General features: G+C 36.8%; 1 protein-coding gene across 8 annotated transcripts in view; it reads right to left on the bottom strand.

Moving 5' to 3' along the window:
- The window catches only part of CACNA2D1 (calcium voltage-gated channel auxiliary subunit alpha2delta 1), a 485,973-nt gene that overhangs the window by 130,032 nt on the left and 340,164 nt on the right, over positions 1 to 15,777 (bottom strand). For all 8 annotated transcript variants that reach the window (XM_087861132.1, XM_087861133.1, XM_087861134.1 and 5 more), the window contains exon 7: positions 1,081 to 1,212. In XM_087861132.1, the coding sequence (XP_087717258.1) occupies positions 1,081 to 1,212 (132 nt within the window). The remainder of the gene's footprint in view (positions 1 to 1,080; positions 1,213 to 15,777) is intronic.

Below are 15,777 nucleotides of genomic sequence, written 5' to 3'. Positions count from 1 at the left end.
AGAACTGTCACTGATCTTACCATCTGGCATTTGCACCCATGCTGAACGTCTACCTGATCTGAGTGCTATTCAGTCTGATGATGCCCACAGACTTTTTTATTTATTGTTATTGCCATACAAAGCTAGATATTAGCTAACGTCTATTTCACCCCATTTTCACTGGTGTGACTTTTTATTGTGAATAATTCTATTTGTTAAAGATATTTAGAAAACTTAAGTCTCAAGAAGAATTCTATATATCGCAATTGTTTAAAGTCAAATTACATAACATGTATCCCATAACACTCAGGAACAAGCATTTGTGTTTGTCAGCCCATTCTAAAAGGTAAATTTAAAAATACCCTCAGACGTTTCACTTAAAGTCTTTTCAACAGGTTCTCGGAATCTATACGAGTCGTAAACTTTTCTGTTTTGTTGTTGATTTATTTCTCCTTACCCTCCTTTAGAAGAATAAAGGATATTACAAAAGGGTTCGTTCATTTCGATGTGTAAAACATTGATCTTCACTGAATATGTATCATTACTAAGATGCCCTCAAAATTAATCCAACGTGATACTTATGCAAGCTCTATTTACTTTGAAATTTCATTTCATTTCCAGTCATACTCATTTTAACAAATCCACATTCACTGATTAAAGCAAAGCATCAACACCTTCATATAAAAACATGAACTTGAAATCTGGAGAAATATTTCAGTTAGCTTCTAAAAATACTATTCCATTCTCCAACGTGATTCAACACATTGTCCATGCTGAGCAGACGGACCCTCATCTCAGGACTATTTAACGATCCCTGATAACCTCCTGTCCCAGGTACACAGACACCTGCTCATGGCATCGCCTGATTCCAGATGCCAACAGCTTCAGCTGCTCCTGAGGTCTCTCGGTTTCAAGTGATTTGGGTAAGATACAGAGCCATGTAAGGAAGACTACGCTTCCGTAGAGAAGTAGTGTGGTATCTTTTTCTCACAATATGGGAGAAGCTAAGAGATTTTTAGCTTAATATTAAGAAATACCAAGAAATATTAAGTCTGGCACTTACCATTTGATTTGATACCCACTGAGTCACGGAGCACCTACCTGGATAGTATCGGGCAAGGCCTGTGGCACTGCCGAACACCTGCCACAACAACGAAGGATCTTCCTCTCGATTTTTTTTGAAAACTTCATCTAAGGCACTTGTCCAGTTGAGTTCATTTAACACAATTGTTGCTGATAAAGAAAAAAAAGGAAAAATTCAAATTTATCATCAGTAATTGACTCTGTCTTCATTTATTTGAAAAATAATGCTATACCTTTCATCACTTTATCTCTGAAAGTACTCTAACCCAGTGGTTGTCATTTAGACATGGAATTATTTCTCCAATATTTTTTTTTTCAAAGATAAGTTTTTTTTTTTTTTAAGATTTTATTTATTTATTCGACAGAGATAGAGACAACCAGTGAGAGAGGGAACACAAGCAGGGGGAGTGGGAGAGGAAGAAGCAGGCTCATAGCGGAGGAGCCTGATGTGGGGCTCGATCCCATAATGCCGGGATCACGCCCTAAGCCGAAGGCAGACGCTTAACCGTTGTGCCACCCAGGCGCCCCTCTCCAAACAAATTTTTATATGACGAAGGCCATACTGACATTCTGGGCTGGGTAATTCTTTGTTATTCTGTGCTTTGTAGAATGTTTAGCGGCATCTATGGTCTCTACCCACTAGATGCCAGCACCACATACCCGCCCCCCAGCTGTGATAAGCAACGTTTCCAGACATTGTCAAAATACAAACAAAACTGCTCCCTCCTGCGAACCACTGTGATACACAGAACAGGCAGCAGCAGCTCTCCCGGTTGAGAAGGGGGGCGGGGGGCACACTTGGCCTCACTTCCCTCAACTGCTGATGAATCTCTGTAACACGCTAACATAATTTGGTCTGTTACTGGAATTGAAAAAAAAAAATAAATGTTTGTCATTTAACATAGTCTATTAACTGTTTACACAAGAACAACAAATGTATACATTTTGACAAAGAGAGAATTCATTTAGAGGCTTGACAATACCAATGTTAGAAATCGGAAATAGGGGCGCCTGGGTGGCACAGTGGTTAAGCGTCTGCCTTCGGCTCAGGGCGTGATGCCGGCGTTCTGGGATCGAGCCCCACATCAGGCTCCTATGCTATGGGCCTGCTTCTTCCTCTCCCACTCCCCCTGCTTGTGTTCCCTCTCTCTCCGGCTGTCTCTATCTCTGTCGAATAAATAAATAAAATCTTTAAAAAAAATCAGAAATAGCTGATGCTTTACTGCTACCTTTGTGAGCATTAGTTCTTTTTCTCTGGTTAGTTCAATTAAATATTAGAGAATGATGCTAATAAGGGCCAGGCCATCGATTTTGATTCTTACTTATAATTACTGATTGAACTTGGATAAGTATTAAAAACACATGCCATCTATTATAATGAACAAGAAGCAATCATAATGTGGGATTTAGCCCATTAAAGATTACGGGCCTCCATGATCAGAGCATCTTATTTCTAACATAGTGAACATTTACTTAGCTTAGAATATTATTTTCCCCTTACACAAAAAGATGACATACATCATCTCACATCTTTTGTTTTCACTCTACACGGAAAATATGTACCACGCCCCCAGCAGATCAGGAGACCGGACCACTGTGCACTTGAGAATCCACAGTCAAGCCTAAACAGTAGAAATGAGTGGGGGGATAAGAACTGGAGATACTGCTGAATTCCTGCTCTTTTCTATGACCACAGTAAATAAAGGAAGCAAATGCAGTCATGGTTAAATCACATCCAATATTTTGTAAAGGTAAAAGAAACAAGAGTTTCTAACAAGGAAGATGTGCAGCATATGTGTTTATATTTTTAAGTTTATCATTTACAAAAAAATGAAAACAAGGGTATTGTGAAATTGTCCTGGGACTGGCATCCTAATACATTTCTCATTATTGGGAACTAACAAGATTTCCATCTTTATGGATGTGATTACTTGCAGAAAGATCGGTTGTGTGTGTGTGAATATTCATGAGCTGGGTTAGATCCATGGTACCTCTGAGAGACTAGTGAATTTATATTCAAAAGCATGATCCAATGAACATTAAGTGGCCTGTTATATAAAAATTTATATTCACATAGATAACCTGAACTAATACTATTCATGAATATTTATAGTTATATACAAAACATCACAGAAAAAGAGGAACATTGTACTTTTCTTTAAACATTCATGAAACTTACAGTAATATTCTATTGAACAAATAATGTTTATTTATGATCCAGATACACTTCATTAATTGCCAATCTACTCTAGCTATCTCTTCAATTTCCTTCACTCTTTAATTCACGTTAAGCAACAACTGATATCTAATTATTCTTAATAAAGTTTTATTTGTTTTCAAGGCTAATTGTTTTCTCCATTTTATTTGATAACTACTAAGTATCAGGCTTTGATATGCTGATTGTTAATTATACTTTTAGGTACTTGGGGGAAAAGTCAAGCTCTGAAATTTTCTTATTATGTTGATGGGTCTTAAAGTTTGCAGCCTATATACCTGAAAATTCCTTTTCAGATAAGACATTACTAAAGTACGTATCAAAATGTTTTCTCAAAACTTGTTCATCTGCAAATGAGCCAAGGACATAAAGAATCTATAATAAGAGGTGCTTTAACTGATTTTAAGTTTCATTCAAATGAAAGAAATGGTACTGTATACCTGTCACATATGCAAGGCTTAATCCCAGATTAAGGATTCAGATGCTTCCATTTGCCCTCGTATATTTATAAAGATTTTAGTGCGATCATTACTGTTAGTCATTATCTTTACTTGAATGTCTGAAGCAAGAAATCAAAAGCAAAGAATCTGTCGTGGGAGTGCAAGTTAGCTCCAGTCTTTAATCATAGAACTTAAGAGAGACCATTCATTCAAATTCCTTAAAACACCAAAACTACGAAGTAAAATAAATTGCTGCATTAGGAATTAATTTTTTCTCAAACCATACTGAACAAGTTAAAATGTATTAAAAAAATATGTAAAGCTTCAAAACAAACCAAAAAGTAGGAATGCTATTTTAGATCTTTCTTGGCTATTGGGTTATATTTTTCTGATCCACGCAATGTATTACATTTGACTAATACACGTATCTTATTTTGGTTTCTTAAATAGGGTTCCTAAAATGAACAGACTTTTATCTGCTTAACCTTATAAAATGAAATAGCTTCTCCAGAATCACTAAGGTGTCTCACATCTCTCCATTTCTATGCCATTAGCGTAACTCAGAATAAACAATACTGAAATAACTGGGTAATCTGCAGAGGACAGAAGAGTGAAACTAATGCCGAATACTGGCCATTCTAAAAAGAAGTTTATGTCATTTCCTGAATCTATTATCTTCCCCTGCTACTTCCATTATAATTACCTACACAATCTTTTTCTTTCTTTCTTTCTCTCTTATTTAAATTCATAAGTAGACTTTATTTAGAAAGACGTTTTTACGTAATTCTTCTAGCTACAACTGCATAGAAAGCCTGGTACATTAGAAAAGTAGAAGTTACTATTAGATTTTTTTGTTGTTGTTTTGTATTACCGAGTGTGTTTATGCGGTTATGCTAGAGCCTTTTTGTTCTCAACCAGTATTTTTAGTCTCTTCTATTTCCGTAAGACCATAGTACTTAAAAGATATAAAACATAATCTTTCTATGATGAAAAAATAAAACGAGCCCAAATACAACAGAAAATTATTTCCAACAAATACTACTGTTTAATATTAATGTGAAAATGGATTGTTCATTCTTATAGACTCGACACTCAAGAAGTAATTGTAGCATTCTCACTAAAATTCAACAGACTTTGTTTCCCTTTGTCATTATATATTACAAAGCCTTTTGAAAGCAATTACTTTTAAGTCTCAATCTTTACTCGAATGTCTACAGAAAGAAATCAAAATGCAAAGAATTTTATTTAATTACAGAAATCATATAATTTGATAGCCAAAAAATATTTCATACAGGAATTTCAGAATAAATTATTTAAAAAAAAAATCTTGGAATATTTCTTGGCCCCAAACAGACCTTGATCCTTTTATTCAGACAGATATACTTCAGAACACAAATAATAGCTCTGACTACTTTTCTATAGGTTGTTTATCAATATTTAACATTATATTGTATTTCACATTTTCAATTACACATTGTGTATGTATTGCATTATTTAACATACGCTATATTCATTCATGCCCTTTTAATCACTGCTCCCCACAAACTAGTAATGTTTTCCACTCACACAAACTTTGAATTTCTCACTTGAACAGATCTTGGAAGTACATGAGTGGCCTACATTTTTTTCCCCCACTGTGGAAGATTGGTCAATAGTGATCTAGCCTTGACCCTAGTGCCAATTACTAATGAACTTAAACTAAGCGTCTTATGGCTGCATGAAGAGTAAAGTTAGTCCTCATTTTAGGTCCACTTTTAAGAAATGGAGATCTTTATCTTTGTTAGAATGTTTTATTTTGCAAATAAATCTTTTATAAATGTGCAAGGCTAAGCCTGTTAGAAACCATGAATGCTAGAAAAGTCAACCTTGACTTGGGGGCCTCTATTCTAAATGGTATGACAGGATTTCACTGATAATTGATTCAGAAAGCCAAGTATACATCTCTATTCTCCCTATACTTAGTTTCCAAATACATGGCCTTGGTGTTCAGCAATTCTCTTTCAGGATATTCTATTGTTCAATCTGGCTTCTCAAGGGAACAAAGAAAAATCTAATTTGTAACAGCACAAAAGAAGTACCTTACATTTCCTGCTAATTCTTCTAAGATACATGACTTAAATCCGTATCTTATTTATGACATGGATTACAGATTGACAAGTTCTGAATCCTTTCCTCTGCAAATTTCAAGCCATAAAGCATCGCACTACTGTTCCTTTTTAAATCTGAATACATTTTCTTGACTTAGTCAAGGTTCAGGGCCTCACCAATGTTTTAAGAGCACCATATGACTACTTGAAAAACCTTAAGATTATTTATAATGCCTATACATATCAACTACATCTTTCAAATGAAACTGAAACTAGCAAAATAAAGAAAAATGTAGGATTTATTCAAAATATAAAATAACTGATAACTTTGCATCAAAAATGTATTTTATAAAACACAAGATAGTTTTGACAAGTCTTTGGTAAGACCTGTATATATTAAAACTATGAAACAAAATAGATACAAAAATTACTCTTGTTTAACAATGCTAAATAGGTTACAGTTAAATAAGTAAAACAAGAGAATTGGTCAAAATATTTAATATACTATTTCCATTTAACTAATAATACTGCTCTAGTATAGCCTTGCATTTAGGTAACATCGGCATGTGTTATTTAAAGTATTGCTACTGATACAGTCAGTGGTATTAAATTAACCACATACTGTGGCGCAAGTGTGTTAACCATTGTCTATGCATTATGCCATTTAATATTTAGAATGACACTTTGAGATACTAATATTACCCCCTTCTTAAATGGCAAAAATAAAACCTAGGAAAGGTATTCAATACGACAAAAAACAAAAAAAACACTGTGAGAGCTATAGAGACAGCACTAAATTGTGTCAGATTCTTAAATTTGTACTGTTTATGAGCATCTGATTTCTAAGCTTTCATTATATGTGTAACTCTGATTATCTACAATTTTAAATATGAAAAAAAAAAAAAAAGAACTATATCTTTGTAGCACAGTGTTTCTCAACCGAGAGCGCTATTCCTTCCCGAGAAATAGTCAGCAATGCCTAGAGACATTCTGATTGTCAAGAGGCGTGACAGGCTACTTGCATCTAGTGGAGAGAGACTGGGGATGCTCTGAACACCCTTCCACACACAGGATGACCCCCACGACAAGGCATTACCCAGCCAAGTGTCACCAATGCCAAGTTTGGAAATCTTGCTCAAGTACAACTAGAAACAGGACCTTCAATGCACTTTTTAAAAAGCAATATTCACAATGAACAGGATCAACAAAAAGCCAAAACAAAATTTCTTCAAAGCGAAAGTTAATCTAATTTAAAAATAGTATTTTATGAAAGTAAATTAACACTTTGGGCCACACTCTCATATCCTTTGGGTTGGACAAATTTTCATTTTAGTCTCAGAAATTCTAATACACTATTCTCATACCTGAATAATAAGTAAGGGTTTCGAAGCTACTTCTTAGTGCCATTAAATATCATTCTCTCCCACCGCCTGTTTTTGGACATTCACAGAATATTACCAGTTTTGCTCTGTTTTTCTTTTAATGAGCCAATGCTTACTCTGTGATTCTAAACTAAGATTTTATCTTTATAGCAAATGTTCATTTTATCCTGTAGTACATAATGTAGTTATTAAAAGTTATATTTAACAGCTGAGCTGAACCAGATGTCACTAATTTTATTCATCAACCTCATCTCTAAAAAGAAAAGTGTTAATAACAAGAAACCCACTGATCCAATTAAGTACACACACAAAAAGAATCCACTTTAAGGACTAGACAGTGTGTATAAATATTAAAATGAACGAATCTTTTTAGTGGATTTGGCTAATGGAATCTCATCTAATCCCAGTGTAAATGAAAGATTAATAAGATACAGGGAGATTGGAAGACCAAATCTCATCTCCCTAATCACGTCTCCGGCACCAGAGTCTACCTCCCACTGCGGACGGCTGAACAAAAGCCTCCAAAGGCACATGTGAACCCTGATGAGGAGATAAGCCTTATTCCTACAGTGAATTTGGTACAAATATTAAAAGGCCCTTGTCCTTGTCAGTTCTCTAACCCCCGTATTACTGAGATTTCCGCCCTTGCTCCCTCTCTCTTTAGTTTCCCATAGACTGAGCACCAGGCTAATGCCCAGAACCCAGCTGTTGTTCTGCTTTAATGAAATCTGCAAATTGTGGCGTGCATAGGAGGAGCTCAGAAGAAATCCACTTCTCATTACAGAAAATAAGAATAATGCAAGGGAAATGGAAGACACTAGGATCTAATGTCATGTTTATTAATGGAGGGATTTTAATGTCACTTTCAATAAAATGGTAATTACTTGTAAGATTTTTCTTGGAGGCACATAGGGGTTCTGCTTCAGAAATATTCTAAGTATAGGAAACAAGGAAAAACCTTTGTTTTATCCTTCAGGCATTCTAAGTTTTTTTCCATTTCTAGTATCCTCAAGACCAAATAAATGACTAGTAACTTTGGTAGCCAAGAGACTTATCACTGGCACAACAGGCTACTTTAATCATTTAACCCCTTGTGCTTCTGCTGTTTTTATTTTAAAAAAATAATAAACACAAATACAGTAAGGATCCTAGATGATCTGTAGGCTTAGTGTGAACGTCCAACAAGTTTACGAAGAAAAGGCAATCTGAGAACAACGGCTGTAATTACAATCCTTTCCTCAGCTGCTTGAGAACTTGTATGGTGCATATGTCCTTCAGCTGTTTGACACAGATGGAAGCTTCCTTCCAAAGCTCAGCATATTATTTCAGTCTTGTCAGTTATTTTACGTTAACAGTAACATTCCTTTTATATGCAGCAATGAGACTGTAATTTGATTTATTTTGTAATAAAGCCACATCCCTTTCGTCTGCTTTATTTGAAGCTCTCACATGATGAGGTATTCCTCATTGGAATCATGTGACTGAAAAATTCTAATTTTAAATTTGAAAACATTAATTTGTAAATAAAACCCAGCAACTTTCGAGTAATTACCTGAAGATGATGATCCAATTGCTCCCACTGATAGTATTTCACCAAAGTCATTTTATCAAAGATCTATTTGTAATTAAAATTGTAAAAAAAAGTTAAATATCTATTTCTACATATTCGTTTTATATTTCAGTAGACACAGGGCCTGCTTAATTTTGAACAAATGAAAATACCTACAATGCCCTAAACATCTTTTATTTAAACTTTTAAAAGTGAAATAAAATATGGGAATTTCCCCAAAAAATAAACTCTGAGACCATTCAAATGGAGTTGGGAGCCATATGATAATATTCAATTAAGACCAAATTTTAAAAACCTCAAATTGAGGTTTTTTTTTTTTTTTAAACACATATAATATTTTCCTGGTGGGATCCTTTCCTCTGAATACTTAGCATTTATGAATTTAGTATGTGAATGTATGTAGTGTTGGCAAAGACTACTCTCACTGACTGCCTTCCCGCTCATAGACCTCAGGTCTTGATGCCAGAAGGAACTATCTGACCTTCAGAAAATGAATCTCTCTTAAACCTATTTTCCTCACCTGCGCAATGGGGCTAATAAGAGCGCCTGCCTCACAGAGCCGTGCTGAACATTACACGCACTTAGAACACCGTCACTTAGTCACTGCACAAAAAATATCACCAGCCCTTATCATTATTATCTTATTTACCTCTTAATACCCAGCCTACAAATGGATTTTTAAAAATATCTTAATAGGGAACCTAGATGGCTCAGTCTTGATTTTTGGCTCAGGTCATGATCTCAGGGTCATGAGATCGAGCCCTGCATTGGGCTTGCTCTCAGCATGCACTCTGCTTAAAATTCCCTTTCCCTCTCCCTTTGCCCCTCCCCCAACTTGTGCTCGCTCTCCTTCTTTCTCTCTCTTCTTCAAAAAACAATTAGAAAAATAAAAATAAAAGTATCTTGATGGAACAATTCTGATTGAGCTGCTAAAGCGCTAGGATGAGGAATTAAAACCTTGTCTTCTCCCCTTGCCTCAAGGATTGGCCCCAAATTAATAGAGAATGACGCTACATCAATTTTACATTACATGAAGAAAACGGTGTGTTAATTCTTCCAAAACCATGGACATTGTAAGAGAATGCAAACTGAAAGAAGAAAACAACTAATGATATCATGTAATGGGCCATGTAATGTCGGTGAGGAGATAATTTTTACAATGGGATACTTCCAGTGCTCCTGAAATCAAACCACCCTGGTGAACGCAGCCCTGAATAGAGCATGGACACAATAAAATTTTGGTGGAAGAAATTATATATAAGATCTAATACATGTACCAGAAGCAACAGATGCACACCTGTACGTGGAGTTATGAACACACAGTTCTGGTAGAGCTGAGAGGAAACTCGGGCTGAAAATTACAGACCAAATTAGACCTGGGAAATCCCTCGCCTTTGCTCGGAGACTGCCCATCTGCGTAGGGATGTTAGTGTCGATGTGTACAGCTGGACTGCTGAATTCACTAAGAAGGCTCAGAAAGTACGGGAGCTGACTAACAAGATACGGTTGAAGGAGGATAACAAGGCTCCTGGGGAACAGGGTGGTGCTGTCAACGAGGCACACGCTGCCCGGAACTTAGGGATTTGTGTCAACCAGTTTTAGAACAAAGAAACGTCTGGTGATTCTAAGGTGGAAAGATCAGACGCCCTGGAACATGGTACGTGGTAGTTGGCGATAATGAAGAAGCCCAGTCACTTGGTTTAAATACCACACACTGCTTCACAGTGAAAACAAAACAAATCTAAGAAATTGAACTCGACTGTTACAGACTTGTGTATAAAATCTAACATCATTTCTAAGACGTGAGGTTCATATCCTTGTATCTCTGGTTGCACGTGAATAGAGATTTGTCCCCACACATCTAGTATTCATACCTGCAGAACCCTTAGCACATGCTTGGGCATTTTTAACAAATAGACATCTATAAAAATACATCAACTGTCAGCTTTCAGGATGCTTACAACACACTGAGCATGATTCGTTCAGATTTTAATGTACAGTTATTGACACAGGAATTTTATATTTATCAGTCCTGGCTAGTGTGTTGTTCAGCAAATAATTTAATAAAGAAATAATTATTTTTCTATCTTAATAAACCATGTTTTTAATAAATTAATAAGTCCTAGCTTAATACCCCACAAAAGCTTGAATTTATCAAAGTCAAACTGGAGGAGAAGCTTGAGCTATTTTGAAATAGTTTTAAAATATGAACAATTCAACACCTGATCAAAACAGATGATTTGCACGAACTATTAGAACTGGCTTAAAGGTTTTTGATGTTAAATGTAATAGAAGATGGTAAAAGACCAGGCCATGTCGGTGCTACCATCTACATACTGATTTCTCTTCTTCTAGGGCCATATTCACTTAGGTCTTCAGCAAACCTTCAGATGGTCTCCCTGCTTCCAGTTTCACCTCACTTTCACCCACTCTTCCCACTGTTGCCACAGTGTTCTATTCTGTAAATGCCCTCCCTAATTATACGTCTTCAGTTCTTCTCCATAAAAACTGGTCTTACCTGGTTGTCTTCCCAATCTCCCGACTGGGTCTTCCACTGCTTTTCCATTTGCCATAAACCCAAGCTATAATGAGACGTGTGCCTTTCTCAGAGCAAACAGTGCTGCTGCCTGCCTCCCATGGCACTGCACACACTGTCTCCTCACTTTGGACTGGGTCTACCAGTTCCATTTGTCAACCTCCTCCCTTCTTTCTTAGCACAGCCAGCATCATCTTCTCTGCAGGGTCTTCTGTGATTTTTCCCACCCCACCTACCCTCATTTAGCAGACTAAAACCCTTCCCACTCTCCTACAGCTTTTTCTGTAGACCTCTATCACATGCTTCCCACATTTCAGTATCCTTGTTTATTTGCATGCTTCCTATTATACTGTCCATTACGAGGGCAGACACTATGTTATTTACTTTTCCTCCAATGCCTAGAATATAGTGGAAGAGGTAATGGGATGGGACTGTTCTGTGTTTAATATACAGTTATACAACAATGGACAAACTAATCTATAGGGTTCTAGTTTTTCAGGTGGAAGATGGAGAGAAGAGTACCTAGGATATCTAGGGTTGTTAGGAAAAATGAAAATAATGCTATACTTAATGCATAGGAGGCATTCAAGGAACAGTAATGACTAACATGGTCAAGTACTAAAAAACAGTTGCAAGTAAATGAATATATTAATTGTATTTTCATGTGTTAGGTCACCTTTTTAAGTCAGAGGTAATTTTCAGTGAAGAGTAAAACATTTTTAGTTTAACCTTCATTATGCCACATTCTAAGCAGGTACACATGATCCAAGAATTCCTTGTCCTCCCTTAGATTTAAAGTGATAGGTGAGCGCACTCCTCATCCGAACCAGAGGAGCTGCATCAATTCTGGTCGTCTTTTTGGCTTCACTTCAAGTTCGGAAATAGATCAACCCTTTTTAACACACACGTTTTGAAAAGGCTGGTGTACACACTACAGCCCAGTTTTTAGAAGCCCTTTAAGTCACCAAATATATCTCAGAAGCTTCCTATTAAGTATCTCCCAATCTGTGTGTTTCGTTTCTTAATCACCTAATTTCTATCGGACACTCATCTAACCAACACTTACTGAGTTTCTCTTCTGTGTCAGGCACCGATCTGAGAGCATGAGCAGGAGTTGATAAATATTTTTCCCGAAGAATCAGGAAATATTTTTAGGTCTACGACCCACATGGTCTCTGTCACAATGACTCACATTCAAACTCTACAAAAAAGCTGCCAGAAGCGACACATTAACAAAGGGATGTGACTGTGTCTCAATAAAACTTAGTTTACATGGCTAAAACGTTAAAAAAAAAAATGACAAAAAGTGTGGGTGAAGATGTGGAGAAAAAGGAACCACTGCGCACTGCTGATAGGAACGTAAACTGGTACAGCTGCTATAGAAAACAGTATGGAGATTCCTCAAAAAATTATAAATAGAAATACCCTACGATTTGATAATTCCACTTTTGGATATTTACCTTAAAAAAAATAGTAACACTAATACGAAAAGATACACGCACTCCTGTGTTTAGTGTAGCATTATTTACAACAGCCAAGATCTGGAAGGAACCTAAGTGTTCATCAACAGAGAAACGGATAAGGAAGATGTGGTGTGCACATACATCTATGTGTATTTTATATCTATAACGGAGTATTATGCAGGCACAAAAAAGGATGAGATCTTGCTATTTGAGGCAACATGGATGGACCTAGAGAGTATTTCTCAGACTGAGAAAGACAAACACCATATGATTGCACTCATAAATGGTTATCTAAAAATAAAACAAATGAATAAACAAAAAGCAGGATCAAACGTATATATACAGAGAACAACCTGACGGTTGCCAGAGGAGAGGGAGACTAGGAAAAATGGATGAAGGGGAGTGAAAGATATAGACTTCCAGTTACGGAGTACGTCACAGGAATAAAAAAAAAAAAAATACAACCCCCCCCAAACCCAAAGCATAATGAATACAGTCAATGATACAACAGTGTAGTGATGTATGGGGACAGATGGTAGCTACACTTGTGGTGAACATAATGTATAAACTTGTCACATTACAATGTTGTACACCTGAAACTAATGTAACACTGCATGTCAACTATACTCAAATAAAAATAGATACATAAATAACACTTTAATTACCACAATAAGTGGTAGGTCTGTGGGCCAGAGTTAGCAGGCTCTTTCTTCTTCAGAGCTAGAGGGTCATTCCAACAGTCGAGCCCTGGAACATCCTAGAAGTCACCTAAATAAATAATAACCTATCACAGTTGTTTAGTGCTGTTTAAATAATTGAAACTGGGGATGTCACAGAGATTGACTGGGCGGCTACATAAGACTGGACTGTCATGAATATTCTCTCTGAAGAAATACTTTAAGCTGAGATGTGAAAGACAAAGAACTCACCATGGAAAGACTGACGCAATGCATTCTAAGATGATAATAGACACGAATAATACTGACAAATAGGAGATTCACACAGAGCAACAGAATGGCTTTATGATCTAGAACGATATTTCAAGGATAAAAACTCACACAGTGTTCCTGCAATGCCAAAATATCCCTACAGATACATGTGACACAAAGGAATATAGAACAGATTAAAAATGGTTTGGGCACTTTTACCATAATAAATGAAATCCTAGAGAGGTGAAGGTCTAATTCCAGCACTGTATTCAATCATTCAAAAACATTTATTAATAATCCTTGACTAGGCTCTTGGAATTAAAATCAAATAAATTGTGAAAATTCTTCTCAAGTTGTTCTAAATCTAATAGAGAAGACAGAGAGATAAATCAAAGCAGCTTACATCAAATTTGGCTTTTGTATCCCAGACTCTGGTAACAGAAACCTGACTATGAAGCTAAGTAAGTATTTTCTGAGAGTCAGAAGGTGTGGTGGTCACTCTCGAGTTCCCAGAGGAGGAGGCAAACAGAGTTTGAAAGAGGAGTGGAGATGCGGTAGGAGGGCTAAGTGGTTGACTCAGCCATCACCCCGGGCAGGGCACAGGGTTTTTTGTTTGTTTGCTTGTTTTGTTTTTAAAGAGGCTTTCCAGGAGCAAGACGTTATTCAAAATGGCTAAAAGGGGGGTGTGGGACAACAGTGGCAGGAGGATTAGAGACACACAGCTATTCTGGCCCAGAAGTACTAAAAACAAAATAAATTTACTCTGAGAATTATAGAGACATATAAGCTGGTGTGCAAAATTAACATATTTGCACTTGAGACTTCCAGAGAAGCCAGTATGGTAGAAGACTGAATGCAGTTGAGAAGCAAGACAGACATGAATGGGGAAGACAAGAGAGAAAATTAGTACAGTCAGGTCAGCGCGGAATACTAATGGTCTGAACTTAAAAAAAAAAAAAAAAAAGAAAGAAAGAAAGAAAAAGTGGTACACATGGGAAATGCAAAGAAATTCAAAAGACTGAAAGGAAAGGGGTGTCAGGTTGGCTCTATCGGTTGAATGTCCGACTCTTGATTTTGGCTCGGTCATGATCTCGGGGTGGTGAGATCAAGCCCTGTGTCCAGGCTCCACACTCAATGGGGTGTTGGCTTGAAATTCTCTCCCTCTGCCCCTCCCCATCTCCCTCTCTCTCTCAAATAAATAATACTTAAACAAAAAAAAAAAAAAAAAAAAAGAGGAGAAAGATTCTGCAGATTGTAGTGACAGACAATGGGATAAGGGGAAAAAAAGAGAACTGGTTTTCTGGCTTGGGCCTGAATAGCACTATTAACAAAGATATGAACAGTGGAGCAGGAGGGATATTTGGGACAATGATGAATTCCATTTTAAGCATAATGAGGGGGGGGGCTGTGAGATATCCATTAAAAAGGGTTATTCGAGAGGCAATTACAGAATTGAATGTGTAGCTTAGCTACGGAAGCTACATGGATGAATCCGCTTGAGTGTTCCTGTTTCAGTAACACTTCAAAGTACTGGTTTGAATGAAGTTAGTTACTGACACCAATAAGCTCTACAGAGGCTCAAGTACTGCAGAAGCTTATCAAAGAGAGATTGCCAAACGGAAACAATGTGGACCTCTCTTTCCCCAGAAGAAGTAATCAGAGGGCAGAATGCTTTATTGTCTAAAGTTTCCATTTAACGAAGAACCAAACGTGCCGTTCCAATCTGATTTTCACACCTGCATTAAAATAAACGCCCCAAATACAAATTCCATGTATCTATGCATGCCTCACAGTCCATCGAGAGAGGATATAAAGATACTGAAACCCATAAAAACCCATCAGCTTCTCATGCATTTTTTTGAATTTTGCTTTTTAAAATGGTTATTGACTTAAATCAAGCACCCAGGGATACAATGCCTGCACCTCTTGTATGTAGAACACTAACTAATGCGCGCTGTGGACTCGGAGAAGCTGCAATTCCCCTTCTGCCTCCCTCAGAGTGATGAGGTCATCTATTGTGCCTTTACACTTACAGAGCCTCAGGAGACCGAGGCGCGATGATTACATGGGCTTGTAAGACCATAAAGTTGTAC

Source organism: Ursus americanus, chromosome 3 (genome assembly GCF_024610735.1).
Source record: "Ursus americanus isolate L20-20 chromosome 3, mUrsAme1.1.p, whole genome shotgun sequence".
NCBI lineage: Eukaryota > Metazoa > Chordata > Mammalia > Carnivora > Ursidae > Ursus > Ursus americanus.
The sequence above is the reverse complement of the archived record's forward strand: the minus strand, read 5'-3'. Positions and strand labels throughout refer to the sequence as shown.